Consider the following 21,853-nt stretch of genomic DNA (forward strand, 5'->3'; position numbering starts at 1 on the left):
TATTTCCCTCATAGTATGAGGCTGAACTGGAGTAGTCCTGTGATTAAGATCTGTCATCGGAGGTATCACTGTGCCCACACTGTATCACACCGCCACTGTTATGTAATTGTGGACCAAATCAAAGCAAACCCAGACTGAGTTCCCTTGGACAAGACTTCTCATGTGGGAGTCTGAGTACATCTATTTGGGGAACCTTTTTTATTGTGGAAAAGAGCTTGGGATTCCCTTTTCTAATCAGGAGCGGATAGAGAGAAATAGTCATGGGAATTTAAGGGGTGGCAGAAATAATGCTGATTTAATCACAAAACAATCACAATATTTGCTTGGAAAAGCCCCAAAATTAAGATATTTTAACTCAAAAACATTTTTTTTTTGTGGCACATTAGTAAAGTATTACATATAAATATCAAACATTGTTTTATTTCCAAATATTCAAATATTTTCATTCAATTTAAAGGACCAGTGTGGAGGATTTAGTGGCATCTAGTGGTGTAACTGCAGCTGAACACCACTCGCGTCTGTATTTGACGACCTGGGAACAAAACTGCATATCATCATATTTAACACATTAATTTTAATAGCTTTAATTTTACATTAACACCTGTAATTTAATTATTTGTTATGGCAAATATATGTTGTAGACTAAGTGTTGAAAAAAGATTTGGAAATAAAACAATTTTAAAAAAGTGTTTAAAAATAACAGATCATTAAATTAATTTGTTTTTATTTTTTTAAAATAAATAATCTAAATTAATGGCCAAACATCAGGAAGAAGAAAACACTGAATTTATAATTATATAAGATTGTTAAAAAAATGATATATTAAAAAATATATATAATACAGACAAAGAATTGCATAAAAAAGTTTACTTCAGTAAATAATCTGCTCAAAAATTCCTACAAATCCTTTTACACAAACACTATTTGGGTTTAATGTACAGTTCTTAATATATTACTTTAATTTAATTAATTATATAAAGAAAAGAGGAACCAGTGGTCTAATACAGGTCGTACAATATCCATAACAACACCTTCATAACTTTATAATTTAATAAACATGTTTAACTCCAGTTACCACGTTATTTCACAAACATGTTGTTGTTATTGTTTTTGTATAATTGTGTACTTTACAAGGGGGTTATTCCCAATAAATAAATAAATAAATAAATAAATAAATAAATAAATTCCAACAAATAAAACTGAGAGGTCCACAGGGGGTCACTGATGGAGCGATGTACTGATATCACCACAGCTGCAACAACAACAACAACAACAACAACAACAATAAATAAACAAAAAACCACGCAGCTCAGAGGTCCCACTGTGTGTCTATGTTGGGGAGGGAAGTCAGCGACATTAGAGGCTTCAGGGAGCCCATATTGCCACCGTATCCAGCGCTGTCCGCCCCCGACATTAACCCTCCGCTATTTCGAGAAACTTCCAGCCCACTTTTCCCACGTCACTTCAAGGAATCTTTAAAGCGTCCGTCGCCTGTATAAAATGTTTCAGTACTCGACGGCCAGCAACATGAACGGCGTGAAGACGCAGTCACCGACGCTGACAATGGCCACTAATGACAACGACCCTCTCCCCCTCGGATGGGAGGTTAAAATTGACCCTCAGACCGGATGGCCATTCTTCGTGGATCACAATAACCGCACCACAACCTGGAATGACCCGAGACACGACACCAAAAAGGTAAAGGGGGGGGAAAAAAAAGAAGAGCGGAGGGATAAAGTTAACAGTGTCAACGGCTAACGGCCGTGGAACTCTCCAACGGCTATTTTTTTCTCCCCCCCCCCGTTAAATAGTGCGCGTTTATAGCCTCGTTCTGCGCTAACATCACTGTTACATATTAATCTTGTTGACTGTTATAGGCCTTGTTTGGCACCGTCGCCTCCCCCTCACAGACAGCTCATAAGCCTATTATAACGGGTGATCAACCCCGTTATGTTCCCGTGTCATGATCTAACACTATTATTACTCGATGAGTCACCCTGCGTTGTGTGTGTGTGTGTGTGTGTGTGTGTGTGTGTGTGTGTGTGTGTGAACGGCTAACCTGTGACCACTGATTTTTTAAAATAACGGTTATTTTTTTTGTCCCTTCTTTTCTCTCATGGCGGACCAACCGCCGCGACGTCCTCCGGCTCATATTAAACTTTTTCCCTTACAAGGATTTGAAGCTGTGTGTGTGTGTGTGGAGTGATAGTGTATGTCAGAGGCGCTGGCTGTCTTACATTATCATATTAATTAAATACATGTTGTGGAAACATACAATGTCTGCAGAGAGAGAGAGAGAGAGAGAGAGAGGGGGGGAACCTGTGTATGAAGGGGCTTCACATGGGCTGCCAGTTGGTAATCTTTCGTCTCAGGGTTGGACACTGTTGTCCAAAGTTAGTGTCCCGAAGAATCTGCTAGAAAAGACACAGCTGTCAGGGGATAAAATTGGTGCAATGGCAGTGTGCAGTGTCCCATACTGAAATGGCAGAGGGCAAAGGGTCGTTCACAGCTATATCTTAACTGGTTTTTTTGTCTTAGAGGGGGAAAAATGCCACACTGGTTTACATATAAATGTGTTTTTGTTTTGTGTGTGTGTGTGTGCTCTGTAGGCTCCTGTAGCTGGAAGCTTTTAATCACCTTTCAATAAATGATTAACAGAGTTGAACTATCAGTAGACCTGTTGCTCCTCTGTAGCTGTCAGTGGCAGGTGGCCGGTCACTTGTTACACACTGAGAATAGTTTAAAAATAATGTAGATTTACTCTAATTATTCTCATTGTGGTGGCACCCTGGAGTCTGTTGATAGTGCCAATTATATATTGTATCTCCTGTTATAGTAAGCCCCCACTTTAAGTGTGATTATAAGTATTGTATGCATACAAACACCTTCTTGGATTATGTATATATATGGGATAATAAAGGATTATCATATGTTCTTTTTCAATAAGACAAGACCAGAATAGATGTAGTGAAAGAAGATTGACACAAAATCAGTCAAACGGCGAAAGTGAAATGAGTTATTTCTCCCTCTCTCTGTGTGACATAATGATGATTACCCAATAACATGTTAGTTTAGAGGGTGTGCCGGACTATTGTGAGCGGGATAAATCAGGAAATCCTGCCAGGTGAATGATGTCAGCCTCTGTTTTGGAGCAATAAACATCAAAAACACAGCGATCGTCTGACTGGAAATGCGGCTAAAGTCTGCGGGAATCAGAAGTTAATTTCATTTATCAAATACTCAAAGAGGTGATACTTTTGGCATCCCCCTGTGGAAATGTCACATTTTAACCTCTAACCTTTGCAATTATCTCAGGACTGAGAGCACGTATATAAAAATACCTCCGGGTTGTGAAAACCATTTGGTTACGAAGGTTAATTTGTTCTTTAAATGTAAATCTCAAATTAAACACTCGCTTGGCAAAATATGTAATAGTTAATATTTAAATAAGGTTTAAGGATCATAAAGTCAACCAAGTTTGTGTTGTTTACTCTAAATGACACCACTATACTCACTAAACTAATAATTTATGTGATTAAATTGTTTAATAATTTTAATATAGGCAAAGAAATCAGTGTTGCCTAAAATGTTGTTAATTAAAAGGTTTGAGTAGTTTTATACTTTATTTATAGTGTCAGTATGACATTTTAAATTATATCTAAATGCTATTGTTTCAGGTCAGAGAAGTGTCAGCGAATGGACCCAACATACCACCAGAACCAAGCCCTCAGGAGACACAGAAGACCTTCGTGAGGGAGATGAAGCACCCCATTCTCCGCCCGGGTTACGTCCCCATCCCGGTCTTCCACGAGGGAGCAGAACTGAGGCAGCAGCAGCATCCGTGTTATTCCTACATCCAGCCGAGCACCGCACAGAACATCCGGACAGACGGGCGGACGCCTTCCCCGACGCCAGGGCTCCACTGCAGGCCCAGATCACCTTTACACGGAGCTTCAGACAGCTGCTCCGCTGAGCTTGGAAAGGCCGGCTCACCTGTGTCACCAACAGCAGACGTAAAACTTAAGACTCCGCATGCTATAAATTCTGTATTTGCAGGCAGTTAGGAAGCAAAAATGGCTGAATTTTCTGTTTGATCTCTTTCCAAGGTTTACACTGTCCCGCATCACCAACCCTCACGGCCCAGCAGCACTGCTCTTCAAGCAGGTTACATCCCCATCCCGGTGATCCACGAGGGCGGAGGAGGCCCAACACAAACGCAGCCTCAGCTGAATCCCTCGGTCTACTCTCAGCGCGTCCCCTACTCAGAGCACCAGCAGCCCTACCATCGCATTCAGCCCGACGAATGGCCCGGCTACTCTGCACCGATGCAGCCTCCCCGGGAAAGGGCCTCTCCGATACTGCTTCCCCAGCATCGCGACTCTATTCACCTCCCACCTCATATTAGAAGCCAGTCACCTATCATAACGCAGGTGCTGGGAGAACGACCACAGGTAATTATATTTCTGTGTGTTTTTCTTGTGGATTTTTACCTTGATGTTCAGAAAATATTTGATCTTGTCGTCAGCAATGTGTTGACCTAGATTGCGACAGATCCTAATGACTGCTTTTTTAACGTCTTAAGACTCAGCAGCACGTCCTCACAAGAGACCCGCCCCAGAAAACTGAACAAGAACAGCAAATCACTCAGCAGAAACCCGAGAACACACAGCTCCTCCAGCCGTTGCACACAGAAGCTGACGTCCAAAAGCCTCAACAACCTCAACAGTTCCAACAGCCTCCACCTCAGCAACCTCAGCAGTTTCAGCAACCTCAGCAGTTCCAGCAGGCACCACCTCAGACGTCTCCACAGCCTCAGCATCCCGAACAGTTAATGCAGTCGCAGCAACAGTTCCAGCAGCCCCAGAAACCAGAGCAACCACAACAACACACTGCGGATATCACAGTTCAAATACCTCCAAAACCAGAGGCCCAGGACATGACAGCCGTTCCCCCGGAGGTCCCACCTGCAAAGGTAGAGACTGAACAGGCTGCTCAGGGCCCAGTCCACCCAGGCTTGGCTAAGGTACAGCAGATAGTCGGCCGGGTCGCTAAACTGGAGCAGGAGGTGAGATATTTTGCCGGGAAGAAGAATGATAAGAAATACTTGTTACTGGAGGAGCTGCTGACCAAAGAGCTCTTAGCGCTGGACTCGGTCGACCCAGAGGGTCGCGTAGACGTGCGGCAGGCGAGACGGGACGGAGTCCGTCGCGTTCAGAACATACTGGAAGAACTGGAGCAACTGGAGGAGCACGGAGACAGCCTGACACAGAAAGGAGAGCCCAGCATGATCACCAAGGAGAATGTAGAGCTGGCGAAGGAGATATCATAATGACTGCACACTTCATAATCAAGAGGAGAGCAGGACGACCTGCTGTATATTTGATAGTGAACAAGTCTCCTCCGGCTAACTCTCCTCCTCCTCCTCCTCCTCTATCTACAGCATTTGTGGAAGTTGCATGCATTGATTAACAGTGTTGGTATTTCCTGCCATTCAGCACATAATTGATGGTAGCTCAGTGCAATCATGTTTTTCAAGCCAATGTTGTTGCCTTCTATGTTGTGCCGACGTCTTCATAATAAGACAGCTGTCATGATCGAGGTGTTGACAACAATTTCTAGTGAAATTAAAAGTTTGAATAAGAGGCCTTTATCAATAAACGGAAGAAAAGTAGAAGTATTTTCTTAAGAAATGTTACGTGTAGTTGCCTTTTTGTTGTTGATCAAATGTTATATGAAGCTTTTTTCTTAATCCAGTCAGCACATCAGTTAGTACACGAGTGCAAACATTTGGGGAGCTTTAAAGCAGAACTCACTGCAAAACTCAGTTAACAGAAGAGCATTTTCCCCTTTATAGCCACACAGCTACATGTTGGAGCTGCTTTGTCACAGAAAACACAGTGAATATGTTTATTAGATGCTGCTTTTTTTTTTTGGTGCATTACTGAAATTTGCCGTCTTTGCACTTTGCCATCATTGAAATGTATCATGCTGAAAAAATCAGCAGCACTTCATTTGAAATGTATAAGTTACACAAGTTTTGATTGATGTGTTTGAGTGTTTGTATGTGCATTGGTTTACTTGTTATTTCAAAAAAAAAAAAACAACCTTATATCAGTATTTATATCATTATATAGTATTTTGGTACATTTATGAATGTGTAATGACAAATGGAGGTGAGATGTGTAATCTTACTTGAGATGTGAGACAATCAGCACTCGGTGCTAACGAGGAATCACAGTTTAAAGATTGTATAACTACCAAAGCCACAATCTGTAACAGTAACACTAACGCGGCCTGAAAGCCTTAAAAATGCCTACTGTGAGAAAAAGGCCCCAGTTCACCAACAGATTAAATAAAATCTGTCATTTAAAAGGGATTCGAAATATTACTTTTAAGGATACCCTTCACTGTTTGTTAATTTGTCACTACGATAGGTAGTATCACTGTCTGACACCTTTACCAATCATGGATTGTGGCTTAGTGTTGATCACAGTTTATCAGTAGCAGGCTGATGCATTGTTGAAAGCAAGTCACGTTGGTATGGTTGAAAATAAAAAATGTATTTGACACAGATTTCGGCTAATATTTGGGTTCACACGCATTGTGCAAAGTCTGAGACTGGTTTTATTCCCAGTTTTATAATTAATTTGTGCATTTAAAGTAAACCGTATAATGAATTAAAAGGTCCACAAGGTAATTATGTATTTATTTATTTAACCAGAAAAAGTCCCTTGAGATTGAAATCCCTTTTCCGAGGCCGAGTTACAGTATAAATCCAGCTCAAATAAGGCAGTTACATGGGCTTGAAATGGTTCCAAAGATGTAAATAATGCAGATTATTCCAAGTAATAAAATAGGAGAAAGCCGTTTTCTATGGAAGCCCATTTCTGCCAATGTGACAGGAAAAAAAAAATGTATTTAAGTCATTATAATGAGATACTAAGTCAAAATAATGAAATATAATGAGATACTAAGTCAAAATATTCATAATTCCATAATTTTCTCTCCAGCTCAATAAAAAAAAAGAATCTATAGTCTGATAATGTACGGAGAATGAGTGTGCTTTGGATTTAAATACGTGTCCCTGACCCTCGCTGTCAGCTGTCTCTGGCTTAGTTTTGCACTGAGGAGTTTTGAATGTTAAGATCAACAGATATGAGTCCGTCTGAGGTCAGCTGTTCTCTGTCTGTTCCCCCCAGAAGCTACGCTGAGTCATAACTGAGTCCTCGATAGGCGGGGACGCTTCAAAATATGTGCACATTGTGTGTTTTTTAGTTTTTATATACGCAAATGAGGCCAACTGACGTCAGAATAAGGATCTTTTTATTTGAGGGTTGTTTTATACATAATTTCATCACTTCGTCCCCTGCTGTAGCATGTAAGTATTACATTATTTAAATTAAATTAAATTAAGTAAGGCATTTTAATGGCTGTTAAAAGCTAATAAAATGAGGTCACACATTGTTACTTTAGTTTTTACTTTAAACAGAATGGGGAGTCCAGTTATTAACATATTGTTTCTTTCAAAATAAAATATTTATTAACCATTAATAGTTAATAATTACTCTAATCATTTATTAAATTAGTAAATATAAGTAAAAGTAAAGTAAACACAGACAAAAATCATAAATCACTTAACAAAAATGTTTATTTATGATACTTCATGCATTACATTATAATGAGCAGCAACTAGTAGGGTAACTAATTATTACTAATATATTTCAGTAATAATATTACAGTTATATAAATAAATAAAGATACATTTTTTGTAATGCTGGAGGAAATGAGTTTGGAAGATCGAAATATTCCCATCACATTGATTAGAGATAATCTGTTCCTTTATTGATCCTCTAGGGGGGAAGTCTAATGTGACCCAGCAGCACATAAAATAATAACAATAATAAAATAAGAATATAAGCTAAACTGAAGCAAAAAAAATCTAAACTACCAACACTTGTTTGTCCTGTTTACAGAATAAATACAGTGGTAAACAGTTAGTGAAAGTAAAGGACAGTAAGGATTAAAAGGGGGAAAGGGAGCTGCCCTGTCGGAAGATAATAAAAACTAATTTAATTTTAATGACAAGGTGCAAAAAAAGCCAAATTTTGTGTGTAAAAACAAGTGCAACTAGTTAAAGTAACTAAACTACTTCTTAAACCAGCGAAGAGCAACAGATTACACACAGATTACACACAGATTACACATCCCAACACGGGCAGAGGCCTCGTTATAAAATGTTACCTGCGGGTTTATCACAACACCTGCACACCGGCGATGACGCCACAGGGTCACGTGTTATTGTTTAGGGCAGGAAGCTGTCGGTAACGGTCACACACACACACACACACAAGAGAGAGACACACACACACACACACACACACTGCTGCTGCTCACTCGTTGATGTGTGTATTTTATCTTTAATTATCTCTCCGGTATGCGCGCGCCAAGGGACGCTTCTCCACCAGGAAGTGAATGAGATTATCAGCATGCGCAGAAGTGGAATAAACAAACCCGACGCGCATCCAGCTGCTGCTAGCGAGCTAGGTAGGCTAGCCGCTGTAGCTAACCGTAGCTAGCCAGTCGACCGAGACGGTGGACGCCGCTGGTTCTTCACCTGTACCTGGCTGCCACGGCCGGTTAGTCACCTGCTTTATTGTGTAACGTAAAGGGACAAAATGGAGCTGTTCCAAGCCAAAGACGACTACATCCTCCAGAGCGGGGACCGAGCTCTGTGGTGCAGCCGAAAAGACGGGACCATGACGGTCAGACCTGGTACGTACCGTGGTGGGGGGGTGGTGGTGGTGGGTGGTGGGTGGGGGGTGACAGCCTTCTCTGCTGCCTTAAAAACTAACATCTGGTGTTATTAGAGAGGAATAAAAAGCTGTGTGTCACTGGAGCTGACACACAGGAGTTTACTGGTGTTTTATCTAAAGGAGAGTAATCCCAGTAAATGATCATTAACCAGCTACGTTACACGATACGAGCTGTTTAGGTAGAGAAGAGGTAGAGAAGAGGAGAAGAGGTAGAGAAGAGGTGTATACGCCTTAATTAAGTCTGGAAATCCTCATTCCGGGAGTGCCAACACCCCAAACACTCTCCAAAGTTTGCTCTGCCTCTTATGTTACACACTGAAAGGTAAATGTGACCTTTTCAGTGCTTCTTTAAGTCAAACACTCAGGTGAAGCTTAACAGATGTCCCCTTTTCTAATATGATTTAATATGCATCGCCATCATAATGCATGGGAAAACAAGAAGGGGCACATTAAATACAGGTTCAAACCAGCATGTTAAGTCTGTTCAAGCAGCTCCTGGCAAGCACACCTCGATCACACTTGCAGAAGTGAGCACTGTTGCAACACTTTCTTATTGAATGAGAATACCATTGGGGTTGTGAGAAATACTCCCAGGTGAAGGGAACTGAAACCGCTGGAAGTAAAATAAAAGTTTCTATAAGGCTGTTGCGTGTTGTCCTGTGTGGTCGGTGCAGCCATCCTGAACAGGTTTTTAGTTGCACCACTGTTTCATTATTTAATTGGAAAAAGGAGTTTCCACTCCTCACTGGGTTTCCACTCCTCTCTCAATCACACAGTGAAGTATTTCCATGATAATACACACGCTGAGGGGACTTTTTCCTATTATTTTAAGTTAAATTTTATTATTATTTTATGCCTACAAGACCTTTTTCTTGTAGGCAGCCAGTTCCCGCTCGGCTGTACATGAAATTGTCTGGCTGGTGGAACAGGAAGAGTCATTGTCTGAGGCTGCCTACAGTTAGACGTTCTCCACCCCTGGCCACACCCTTCACATTTTTCCAGTTTTCTCCACTGTGATGTTTAAATCCGTCACCAATGTTAAGCATTCCAGTTCTTCCTTTTTAGTCACCCGAGTTAGTCCGACGCCGTAACTGGCTGTGTTAGTAAATTGAGACAGGGTAGCTTTGTGTCTCTCCAGTCAGATTACACTTTCTTAAATAAAGTGAGTGTAATAGCTGTACTTTTCATGCATAATGAATGACACACCATACGAGACTGATTTAGTGAGACCCCCCTCTATCGATGGGTTGTTACGGCTGCAATCTCTAAAGCAGGTCCTCAAGTCTTTTGAGGTTAAGCGTGCTTTACTGCGTACTCAAAACAGGTCTTTGCATGGTAACAGGAAACCACACAACCATGACTATGTTGAGGTACTTTCTGTTTAGTTAACTGAGAAGGTTTTCTCAGCAAAAAGTCTTTTAGTGTGTGAATATCTAGTTGTTTTAGTCATGTTTGATCCCGAGCCGATGTTCTGATGTCCATATTGTTTTTTTATATTTCAGCGACAGACCTGTTGTTGGCTTGGAACCCAGTGTGTTTGGGTTTGGTAGAAGGTGTGATTGGAAAGATACAGCTTCACACAGGTAAGTGGAGAAAGAACATTTCATCCTCAGTTGTTTTGTTTTGCACAGAGCGCACACACACACACAACACACACACACACACACACACACACACACACACACACACACATTCTTGCCAGTATTTTCCATCTGTGTGCACTAGACACTTGAGTTACCAGATCATCCAGTGCTTAGTATGTTTCTTACTCAACAGGAAAAGTGTGAAAAATGGTGTAAAAGTACTTTGAAATGTGTGTAGTGTATGAAGAGGAGTGAGCTGATGGTGATGATTAAAATTTATGATGTGATTTTGTTGCCTCTTGTGTTCCCTCAGGGAAGGAAGATTGAATATTATACCCTTCACAGACATATAGATTATTCTTGTAAATTCAGATGGATTTAATATTTATTTACCAGATGTCTTGTGTTATCTTTATTTAAAATGAAATTACTGGTTGTGCAGCTGCTTTCTTCACACCTTTCAGAATGTGAGGAATTCTTCACCCATGATTCAACTCCCCCCTTCTTCGTCTTCTTCTATCTCCTCTTGGCAGATCTTCCTCTGGGCCTCGTATTAATCCGCCAGAAAGCACTCGTGGGCCATTTACCAGGCAATCACAAAGTCTACAAGATCACCAAGATAGCTGTCATTCCTCTGTCTGACGAAGAGCCTCAGGAGCTCGAGCTGGAGGTGTGTGTGTGTACTGTAATGAACCGGTGTTTATGCACTTGTGTTTTAATTACCGCATTCAGCTCCCGACAAGCAATGTAACCGCGCTTGTGAGAGTCCTAATTTGTTATTTAATGTGCCCAAGAATACCCTGCATGCGCAAGAGTATGATTCATCTCGGATGGGCTGACAGTGATGCAAAATGAGTAGTAAATGTTCTTTTTTTTTTTGTTTAATTTTATTCAAAGATCAGTTTTGTTTTCGCCCACACATTTGGAATGAGAATTAAATGCAGACGTTAAAAAATCGCTGTGATAGATCTCAAAGGAAGTTGAATACTGCTAAGATTTCAGTCTTTCAGGGGAGCTTCATGGACGGTGAGACAGAGTATTTTCAAGTGAGTAAATACGGAGGAGGATGATTGTTCCTGGATAGGCTTTTAGACCCCGTACTGCTGTACATTGTCCTCGTACTGCAGAGTGATCAGTCCAACCCTTTTGTGTCTAGAAGTCCTTTAGATCAATGTAGCTGATAGAGAGAACAATATACTGTAGAGTTTGTTTTTGGCTGTTTGTAGTGGGTAGTAATAAACTCTTTGTTTACTTCTTGTTTTGAGATATTTAAGGTGGTACCAATTATAAATATCACTGTTATGTTTATGACGTTTGTCAAATTTCATACATTTGATGGAGGATCCTCTTTTTCAGCTTTGCAAGAAGCATCACTTTGGAATCGACAAACCAGAGAAACTGGCCCAGTCTCCCGATGAGTCAAAGTTCTTGATGAAAACTTTCAGCCAGATCAAGTCTAACGTGGGTGTGCCCATCAAGAAAAAGGTATGTGTTTGTATTGTGCACTTTATACAAGTGTTTTCTCTTACCCTGAACTTTTTCCTTTTCTTTCACACTTTTGAAGGTCTCATAGATTTTGCTTTCTTTGCTTTGTCAGCTTACTGCTCTTTTCTATCCATCCAATCCCAATCCAGTATTCCCCTGCCTTCCAGGTCAAGGAAAACAAAGAGAAGGAACGTCTGGAGAGGCGGCTGCTGGATGAGCTGTATAAGGTATTCATGGACTCGGACTCCTTCTACTACAGCATGACCTACGACCTGACGAACAGTGTGCAGCGTCAGGGAGACTCGGATAAATCCAGTTTACCGCTATGGAAACAGGTGAGGAGACGAACACATTTAACAACTTGTTGGGTTTTTATTAAAAGATAAATCCCTTAAATCTGATTGATAATAATCTCTATTCTTTGTGAAAGGTGGATGACCGTTTCTTCTGGAATAAACACATGATCCAAGACCTTATTGACCTGCAGGTAAATGAGGACTGCTTGGTTGTTTTCTCTTTCTCTTTCTGTTGCGAGGTTTAAGGGTGTAACTGGCCCTGCTGTGTAAGTGTGGCAGTTGAATGTGCTGATAATTCCCAGAGCTTTGTCAGTATGAAAATACTCAGTGAATACTGAATAGAAAGGCTAACGGCTCCGAGTTATGAAAGATTGTCTCCTTTGGAAACTTGGGTGGATGCAAAGTGCTTCGTTATCTACGGAGGCCGAGAGCAGCCGTGCTTACAGTCCTTTTTTTTCACGCCATTATCTCGAGATCATGAGTTAATTTGATAGAACAAAAGGCAGATTTCTTTAGATAATGAGATAATTTATCACGAGAAAACTACTTTTGTGTCTCGAGATCACAGGATAATTAAGGATAATTTGATCATACCTGATGATCACTGACTGTCGGGAAAGATTCACGGCTGAACTGGAAAGACTGTAGAATCTACACCTGAGAGTTAATTTAGGTTATTCATTTCCTGGCAACGTGATGCAATACTGACAAAACATATCACGAGAAGATTTATTAAATTAGTTCAAACATCCCTGCAATGTCCAGATTCTTTTCATGGACTTTTTCCCAGGCTGCTCTGCTCAGTTTGGTCAGTAGAAAAATGAATGTGAACTTGCATGTCATTCCTCCATGCATTGTCCATTATGTGGAACTAATTACTACATTAAAGAGCTCCATGCTAATGTAATACACCATCTGTGCACGCTGGTATTGCACTTCTGATCTCTGATGAAGATAAGAAGTAATAAAACTAAACAACCTTTTGTTTTCTTGTGATAACAGGTTGATTATCTTGTCTTATTATATCGAGATATCAAAGCTAATTTTCTCGAGATAATTATCTTAATTAAAGGCTCACGGCTGTTTATCAACCTGGCGAACAGCATTTTTATATTCTTGTCCTGCTATTTTCTTTCCTTTTTGAATGCTTCAGGTGCCAGAGGTGGACTTCTGGGTGATCCCAATCATCCAGGGGTTTGTACAGGTGGAGGAACTGGTGGTGAACTACAACGAGACATCCGACGAGGAAAGGAGCAGCCCTGAGACCCCACCACAGGAGGTCACCTGTGTTGATGACATCCATCCCCGTTTCACCGTGGCCCTGATCTCCAGACGTAGCCGCCACCGCGCAGGTAGAGCTGCTAAATAAATGGGTCATGTTGTGTAATTAGGACTGATTTATCACCCCACAGTGAAGGGTTTTATCCACAAAGGGCTTTGAACAACTGTGCAGACAAGTTAGTTTTTGTTCTCTTCCAGTGAAGCGTGATCTGTGATATAAATAATCTGAATAGAGTCAATGCATTCTCCTTGCCCAAAGGGATGCGGTACAAACGCAGAGGAGTGGATACCGATGGCCATGTGGCTAACTATGTGGAGACAGAGCAGTTGATCCATGTGCACAGCCACACTCTGTCCTTTGTGCAGACCCGTGGCTCTGTGCCTGTCTTCTGGAGCCAGGCGGGGTACCGTTACAATCCCCGGCCACGCTTAGAGAAAGGTCAGTAGAACTACATTGTCTTGCGTACACTATTATAGAGGCTTTGTTTGAGTGTAGTGGGCCTTTCACTTCCTGTTTTATTTTTGGTTGTAAAAAAAAAAGACATTTCATTCAGTACCAGTTTTCTCTTTTACACATCTGTCCAGTGTATCTGAGCTATGTCTTACATATCAATCAAATATAGTCAGTCATTGGTCTTTGCTCCTGATTTGGAGAACTTACAGATTGAATATGGGGAATTTCTTCTCCACAACAATATACAGCCTTGCAAACTAGATCTCTTAAAGACTTTGACCAGGTTCAGTTATATGGAAATCATTTGTGGGCATATTTTTCTAACATTTCAGGAGAAAAGGAGACCATGTCTTACTTTTCTGCTCACTTTGAAGAACAGCTGAAACTCTACAAGACACAGGTGGGTTGTGTTCAGCACAATTATTTGTATTTGCATGTGTCAGTCTGGTGTTAGATTGTGATTTTAAATCTGTCACCTCTGTGTTTGTTCTGCCACCTGCGGCTGCATTTAGTTTGAATGTTATGACTGTGAAGGTGTGAACTAAACTTTACCCTGAGAGTCCCCTGACAGGAACTGGTGACATTATTTACTATTTGTCATCTTTTACTTGGAGGTCAGACTGAAAATGTATTTAAGCAGATTGTGTTAATACAATTGCTGCTGTTGAGCTGCAGAGAGAAAGATGATGCTGCTTTGTAGTTAAAAGTATTGGCCTTTTTAAAGAATGCAAACTTTGTCAACTTTGTTCCAGGTTAGTTGTCCTTCCTCATGTCAAACACTTTTTATTGTCTTCTTCAGGTCATCATTAACTTAGTGGATCAAGGTGGACGAGAGAAGATCATTGGCGACGCGTATCTGAAGCAGGTCTTGCTCTACAACAACCCAAATCTCACATATGTTTCATTTGACTTCCACGAACACTGGTGAGAGAAACACTTCTCTGAGCAGATGTAAAGCTCTGTTTCATACCACAATGCATTAACTTCCCCTTTGTGCTTCTTATATCCTGTTTCTCAGCCGAGGTATGAAGTTCGAGAATGTACAAATACTGACAGACGCCATCTCTGACATCATCACTGACATGAAGTGGGCCTGGTAAGTTTCATGTCAGTATTTTCTGAGAGTTTCTTGCTATCGTGAACTCTTGCTTATCTTCATCTGGGGCCTGTTTCGTTAGAGTGCGTGTTAGTGATCCTGTTTATTATTGGGATAAAGACTGTAATCTCATGAATGCATACTATGATCTCGTCCTCTGTCAGGGTGGATCAGGCCGGAGTTATCTGCAAGCAGGAGGGCATCTTCAGAGTCAACTGTATGGACTGTCTTGACAGGACCAACGTGGTGCAGGCTGCTATTGCTCGGGTGGTGATGGAGCAACAGGTGAGATCTGCTCCTTGTCTAGTTCACAACATATTGATATGTCATTGTGTAGGTGTTGCTTTCTACATTAAACTCACTATTTCCTGCCCCAGTGACCTTTTAGACCGAAAGTTACATTGTTTCTTATCAAACTCGTGTCCAGATAAGTAAACTAACAGCTCCTCAGTGCCCGTAAAATTAAACTTCATTCTCCGGAGAGAGCCCATCAAGTGTAAGATAAGACTTTATTGCCTGTTCACACAGGAATGTGACACATCACATACTCCAGCAATCATCAGAATAACATAATATAACATCCAAGAACATCTAAACATAAATAACATCACAAGATAGGTAAAAATACAACATTTAAAAGTAAAAATACACATTAAAAAACATTACCGTTAATGTTTATTATTTAACTTTTATAAATAATACCAGTACTAATAACATAGAATAATCAACATCATCATAAACATCATTGACTGCTTTCTAAAACTGTGATTACAAAGTGCTTTACTGTAGCGGGATTCAACTTCTCTCTGTTAGTTTGTAGGCAGTTTACTTTGTGTGTATGACAGATTACTGACATGTGCATATATTTGCTCATAAGCTCACACACATGCATAGTTTACACACTAACTCAGCTGTGCAGAAACTCCACTATATTCATTCAATTTAATGAGCAAATACAAGTGTAAACTGAGCAGTTAATAAAAATAGATATATGCTGACCTTTCTCTATTGTCTCTTTCCTTCCTGCAGCTGAAGAAACTGGGTGTGATGCCTCCAGAGCAGCCTCTGCCCCTCAAATGCTACAGGATTTATCAGATCATGTGGGCCAACAATGGAGACACCATCAGCAGACAGTACGCAGGCACAGCAGCGCTCAAGGTAACGTCATTATCCTTTGCACGCGCGTTCACTTCTGAATCAGCTTAAACAAACAGTAGTGAAGTGTGTCATCTTCTGTTGGCACAGTCAGTCGTAGCTTTCTCCAACAGTGCGACTCATGAATCAGTAGAGTATTGCTGTGGATGAAACACATCAGAATGACAAATATGGACTGAGCCTGTTGGACTTAAAAGTGGACTGAAAGGTTACAATTCAAAGGTGAGTCAAAGGGCACATTTAACAGACATTGTTTGATGTATTTTAGGGAGATTTCACCAGGACGGGGGAGAGGAGACTGGCTGGTGTGATGAAGGATGGCGTGAACTCAGCCAACCGCTACTATCTGAACCGCTTTAGGGATGCTTACAGACAATCAGTCATTGGTATGGAAAAACAGAAGACATTCAAGATATTGTAGCTGTGTTCGTGTATCTGTACCCACTCTTCTGAATCCCCTGCCTCTCCCTGCAGACCTAATGATGGGCCTGCCTGTGACGGAGGACCTCTACTCCATCTTCAGTAAGGAGAAGGAGCATGAAGAGAAAGAGAAGGAGAGCCAGAGGGGAGCACAGGAGCAGGTCAGCCTCCTGCTGCAAACCTACATGCAGCTTTTGCTGCCTGATGACGAGAAGTTTCACGGAGGTTGGGCCCTCATCAATTGTGACATGAGGTTAGTCTGATTACTTCATTAACTATAGATAATGAGCTCTGTTTATACCATGTTTTCAGTAGTTTCTAAATTGCTCTTTTCATGATACCATTCACTTATTTCCCACCAGCCTCGTTGATGCAAACAACAAAGACGTGGATGTGCTTCTGCTTCTGTCTGACAAAGCTTATTACATTGCTTAGTGAGTCTGACTTTCAATTTGCAGAAATGTTTTCTTTAAAAATTGCTCTTATAGATTCACTTATGTTTAAATGTATTTTCTTGCAGCTATGACGAAGAAGCAGATAAAGTCAACCAGTACCAGCGCCTCAATTTAGAGGGTTTGGAAAAGATCGAAATCGGTACGTTAGGCTCAAAGCAGAAGTGAAGGTTCTTGTACACTGAGTCACTCAACACTTCCTAAAAGTGTGCCTGACAGTTTCTCAGTAACCTTTCAGCAACATCTCTGCTGAATATGATTCATGCAAGGAAAGCACATCACTGAAAATGGAAGTTATGAGTTGTGTTTTCTTTTGCAGGTCCAGAGCCGACGCTGTTTGGGAAGCCAAAGTTCTGCTGCATGCGTTTGCATTACAGGAATGAAGAGACGAGTGGATACTTTCACACGCTCAGAGCAGCAACACGAAATCCTGAAGATGACGGAAAAGGTAGAACGTAGTTCTTAAAAGTCTTTTAAAACAACAAGAAAACTAAACTTGGTAGATCACAAACTCTGCATATACTGATTGAGTCTCACCATGTGGTACATTTCAGACACATTACAATGCATAGCTGAGATGCTTCGCATAACTAAACAGGCTACAGGACTGGATCTGCTTGTAGTTGAAAAGAAGCTGGAGAGGTGAGTACTGTCATTAAGATCATTAGCATTCAACAACAGTTGTGGGTCGCGTACTGACGTTGTTTGTTTGTATCGGTGTTCCAGGCGGCAGAGTAAACCTCATGAGGATATAATGGGCATCCAGAACAAACCTGCTGACCAGGGCCAGGGGAGCTCTGGTCTGGCGCAGGGCAAAAGTTTCCTCCTCAACAAATTCTCCTCTCTCAATCAGAAAGTGAAACAGACCAAGACGAACGTGAACATCGGCCCCTTCAAGCCCCTCGGGAAGCTGGGTAACTTCTCTAAGCCTGATGTAAAAGTCAATTTCCTGAAGCCAACTATGCATGTCAACCTGTGGAAGTCGGACAGCAGCTTGGAAACGTCCGATAACAACCCGGGAACGGGAGTTCTAAAAGATATTGGTGACGTGCACTCTGAAATCTCTGACGACTCTGACTCCTATAATTCTGACCCAGAGCACCCGTGTTCTGGGTCTTTAGAAAACGTGGACTATGTGCTGCCCAGCTGCGGCATTGTAGCATCAAACCCACGACTGGGCAGCCGCTCCCAGTCGATTGGTAGCGTGGAGCTAAATATCCCCTCTGTTATTCGGGTCACTGGGTGTGACGGGAAGCAGGAAAGTCCCTCTCAAGTCAATGATGACAAGTCCCCCGGGGCCGCCTCGGTGGCTGAAGAAGCCATCCTGATTGACTTTGGTACTCCTATTGATGCCTACTGCCACCAGTTTGTCCAGGATGCACAGACCAAACCCGTTGAGGTGTTTGGAGAGCAGCCGCCTGCTGCCGTCCCCCCACTCAATCCCGTCGTGCCTGTGCAGAACAAGACCCCAGCAGACTCAGACAAGCAGCCAAGCTCCAATCCGCAGCATCAGGAGGAGGACGAGGAGGAGGAGGAGCCCCAGCTCCCCAGACCGTCCCAGCTAGACGTTGAGTCCACTACCTCCAGTTCCAACCTCCTCACCGTCCAGAAGCCCAGCTCCGCGGCCTCAGGAGGCTCTCAGAGGAGTCTGGGTTCACAGATTGAAGGCAGCCTCGGCCCGTCACCTGCCGACAGCAACGGCAGCCGAGTGGTGTCCCCCTTTGCCAAGATCAGGAGCTCCATGGTCCAGGTGGCCAGCTTCACCCAGGCGGGCCTCACCCAGGGCATCAACTTTGCTGTGGCGAAGGTACAGAAGAGCCCGGAGCCAGATACTGTTAACGAAGCCCAAGAGAACGAGCTGAAGGCAATGTTTACACAGTGCCAGACCAGGATCATTCAGATCTAGTGCTTTCCTTGTAGCAGGATTTTGTAGTCGTACATCGTGTAGAAACTTCCTGTATGGTAGCAGTAGCAGCAGCTTGCACATAGCGTCACTACTCGGCCAAGAAACGCGCTCTTAAATTTCCCCGATTAGTTAAGGCTGCCCACGTTAATGATGACTCTTGTACAGAACTTACAGTTAAGCCCAACATGACAGTGACCATGTTTACATGCACATAACCATGGATTCCCTTAGAGACATCCAACTCACATCCCTTTTGCCATGCAACCTTGCACGCTGATAGAAATGTCAGTCCTCTCCTTTTATGGTTTAATATTTCCTCACTATTGAAATTGCAATAATGGCGGTACCGTAACATTTCTGATACTTATGTCTCAAGAGTAGTGGTATAAAAATAGGAAATGTTCAAGTATTTGAGGAGTCAGTTATAATCCCCAACTGTTCTCTGTTGAACATTTGATTGAAATGAGTGTATGTACTTTAAAGTCTTAAATGACTCCAGAAATAATACTGCTATCTGTTAAATCGTTCTTAAAGTACAGTTTTCTTGTCAGATTTAAAGGATATTCTCATTATAATTACCTTTACAGATACATAACTAAGCTATTTAAGTTTTTAAGACGTTTAAACTCACGTACTTCCAGCGTGATATGCAGAGTATTTGTGCATGTAAACATGTCACTATCTTTAGTTTAAACAAAAAATAAGAAAAGAGACGTTATTTTTACCCACAATGCTTGCATGTGAGGTTAACGATAACAGCTGATATCGACAAGACAGGTAAACATTAGCTGCATGTTGAAAGACCAACTCTGACTTTATCATGTACTGTATGTCATCATGTATACGTGCGGGTCACTCGTTGGCGTTTTGTGATATAGACCTCGTAATAACCTTCAATTTGTAACAGTTGTTGTAGAATCCAACCAAATATCTTTTGTGATTCCCCCTCGAAAGGGACAAGTCCATGTTAACTATTACCCTTTGTATAGCTGTCAGAAAACTAGCCAGACGACATACCGTACGTAGTTATATCCTATGTAATATCAATGTTAAGTGTAACTTAGAAGATATGCCGTTAATGAAACAAAGACTACACGAGACTTTTAGTAAGAGTATCCCCCGGTTGTCGATATGTACAGTGAGTATTGTAATGTTTATCCGTTCCCTGAGTAGAGCTTTCCCCTTAAGCTTTTTTGTATTGATGGTAGGGTGGCAGCTCCATATGTTCAAGAGAGGTATAAGCATTATATTTTGAAAAAGAACACCCAGTACTGTCATTGCTAATCATGAATAACCAGAAAACTACTGGTTGGAGTTGTTTTTTTTGATAGATATTATGTACTGAAATAACTATTCTGCTAACGGTCGTAATAATTAACTAATGAGGGTTTTGTTTGAGTCCTCCCAGCCAGCGTTGTACAGTGACGTTGCATGTTTGACAAAGACAGGAGAGTAGCATATAGTAGGTATATATGCAATTGCACCCACCCAATTATTAGAAACACTGACGCTTTATGCACTCCCCAAACTGAAAGCATATTTGCCTTAACAGGGAATTGAAGTGGGATTATGTATATCAGGTATTTATGGCAAAATCTACCTTTTTAAGTCCATTATAACATGTTACATTTGGTGTACTGTATAAAAGATCATATTCAGGGTTACTGTACGTCATCGAGCTCTATCTTGGGATATTTCATCGACTGGCACATACACTCTCGATGGAAATGAGCAGGTTTGTGTGTGTGTGTGGTGTGTTGGCTGTGTGTGTGCGCGCGTGTGTGTGTGCTGTACAGTATGTGAGTGTGTGTCTGCACATCCCTGCTGCTGCTTGGTGTTTAGGACTCTAGATATATTTATGTGCTATGAAGCCGTAAACATTATATTGAAAAAAAATTTTTAATGACCTCAAGAAGTGAGGTTTTGCCTCATTAGTCACTCGTTAAACTTGACCACTGTTATTCAGTGTAAATCTCCTGACCATGTTACAGTCCTCCGGAAGAAATAAAGAGCCAAGGCCACTTCATCCCACTGCTGTGTGTCGTTAGGACAAATAATAATAATAATCTGGTTTGCTTCGAGCTGAAATATCCCAAGATAAACTGTCACATTTCATTTTTTAGTTACATTTGCCTGTTTTCTTTCTTCAGCTTGCTCACCAGCAGATACGATGTGGGATCCGTGTATATTTTATCTGACTATAATTGTGTTAAGTGAGACTGTGGGCTGCTTTGCGGGTGCTACATTATATAGTCACTGAACCTGCTGATAGCGTGTGGCGCTGCCAAAAGCTTTACGGTAATAGCTGCAATGCAAAGTTTTAATGCAGACGGTAAAAAAGGTGGTTGTTGTTTTGTTTTTTGTTTTTAAACTTCCTTCAGGATTGCAAACACTGGAGCAGTTCTCACGCAGAGCATAAACTTTAATTCTGTCCTCAACTGGCTGTATGAAGCTGAAAGGAACAGTAATCCTCAACATTCCTGATAGACCACAACGCTAAAGTGTTGGTGTCTGGTTTTTATATGCAAAAGCTGGCAGTTATGTTTGATCCTCTTATTTGCTGGGTGAGATTTTTTTTCTCCTGTCCCTTTTTGTTTACAGCAAGTGCTTTTTGCAACCACTTCTTTTCATTTGTTTTCTGTGGTTGTCCTCCCGCCTCCTCCTGCCCGCCCACCTCCCTTCCTCCCATTAGGACCCTAGACCATAACACATTATTATGCGACTAGAGGTCTTAAAGCTTTTGATTTGCACTGTTCAAGCACATTTTCTAGCCATTCCATCTGAATGTTTGTGGTCATATCTCTCCTCTTTACCAACTGTCATTGTTTTCCACAGTGTACTGAGATTGTATTGTATATTAAAGTATCCTATTTATTCTTATCCTCTTTTGAGTGTGTTACTTGATAACAAAA

At 41.4% G+C, this 21,853-nt stretch overlaps 2 protein-coding genes across 3 annotated transcripts; both read left to right on the forward strand.

Annotated features, from left to right (window-relative positions):
- Nucleotides 1–1,414: 1,414 nt before the first annotated feature.
- bag3 (BCL2 associated athanogene 3) lies at nt 1,415–6,573 on the forward strand. Its single transcript, XM_051376169.1, has 4 exons — nt 1,415–1,698; nt 3,678–4,013; nt 4,107–4,451; nt 4,583–6,573. The coding sequence occupies exons 1-4, from the start codon at nt 1,501–1,503 to the stop codon at nt 5,327–5,329; spliced, it is 1,626 nt and encodes a 541-aa protein (XP_051232129.1). The 5' UTR covers nt 1,415–1,500; the 3' UTR covers nt 5,330–6,573.
- A 1,785-nt stretch (nt 6,574–8,358) lies between these two features.
- On the forward strand, nt 8,359–21,821 carry inpp5f (inositol polyphosphate-5-phosphatase F). 2 transcript variants are annotated; one of them, XM_051419606.1, is made up of 20 exons: nt 8,359–8,772; nt 10,316–10,396; nt 10,930–11,066; nt 11,753–11,881; nt 12,031–12,216; nt 12,312–12,368; nt 13,331–13,529; nt 13,718–13,897; nt 14,245–14,312; nt 14,712–14,836; nt 14,931–15,008; nt 15,173–15,293; nt 16,038–16,166; nt 16,432–16,549; nt 16,638–16,836; nt 16,946–17,017; nt 17,104–17,177; nt 17,355–17,483; nt 17,590–17,677; nt 17,762–21,821. In XM_051419606.1, the coding sequence occupies exons 1-20, from the start codon at nt 8,676–8,678 to the stop codon at nt 18,939–18,941; spliced, it is 3,447 nt and encodes a 1,148-aa protein (XP_051275566.1). In that variant the 5' UTR covers nt 8,359–8,675; the 3' UTR covers nt 18,942–21,821. The 2 variants fall into 2 exon arrangements, with proteins under 2 accessions (XP_051275566.1, XP_051275572.1); XM_051419612.1 differs by having other exon boundaries at nt 12,049–12,216.
- The last annotated feature ends 32 nt before the right edge of the window (nt 21,822–21,853 follow it).

The sequence above is a fragment of the Dicentrarchus labrax genome, unplaced genomic scaffold (assembly GCF_905237075.1).
Source record: "Dicentrarchus labrax unplaced genomic scaffold, dlabrax2021, whole genome shotgun sequence".
Lineage (NCBI taxonomy): Eukaryota > Metazoa > Chordata > Actinopteri > Moronidae > Dicentrarchus > Dicentrarchus labrax.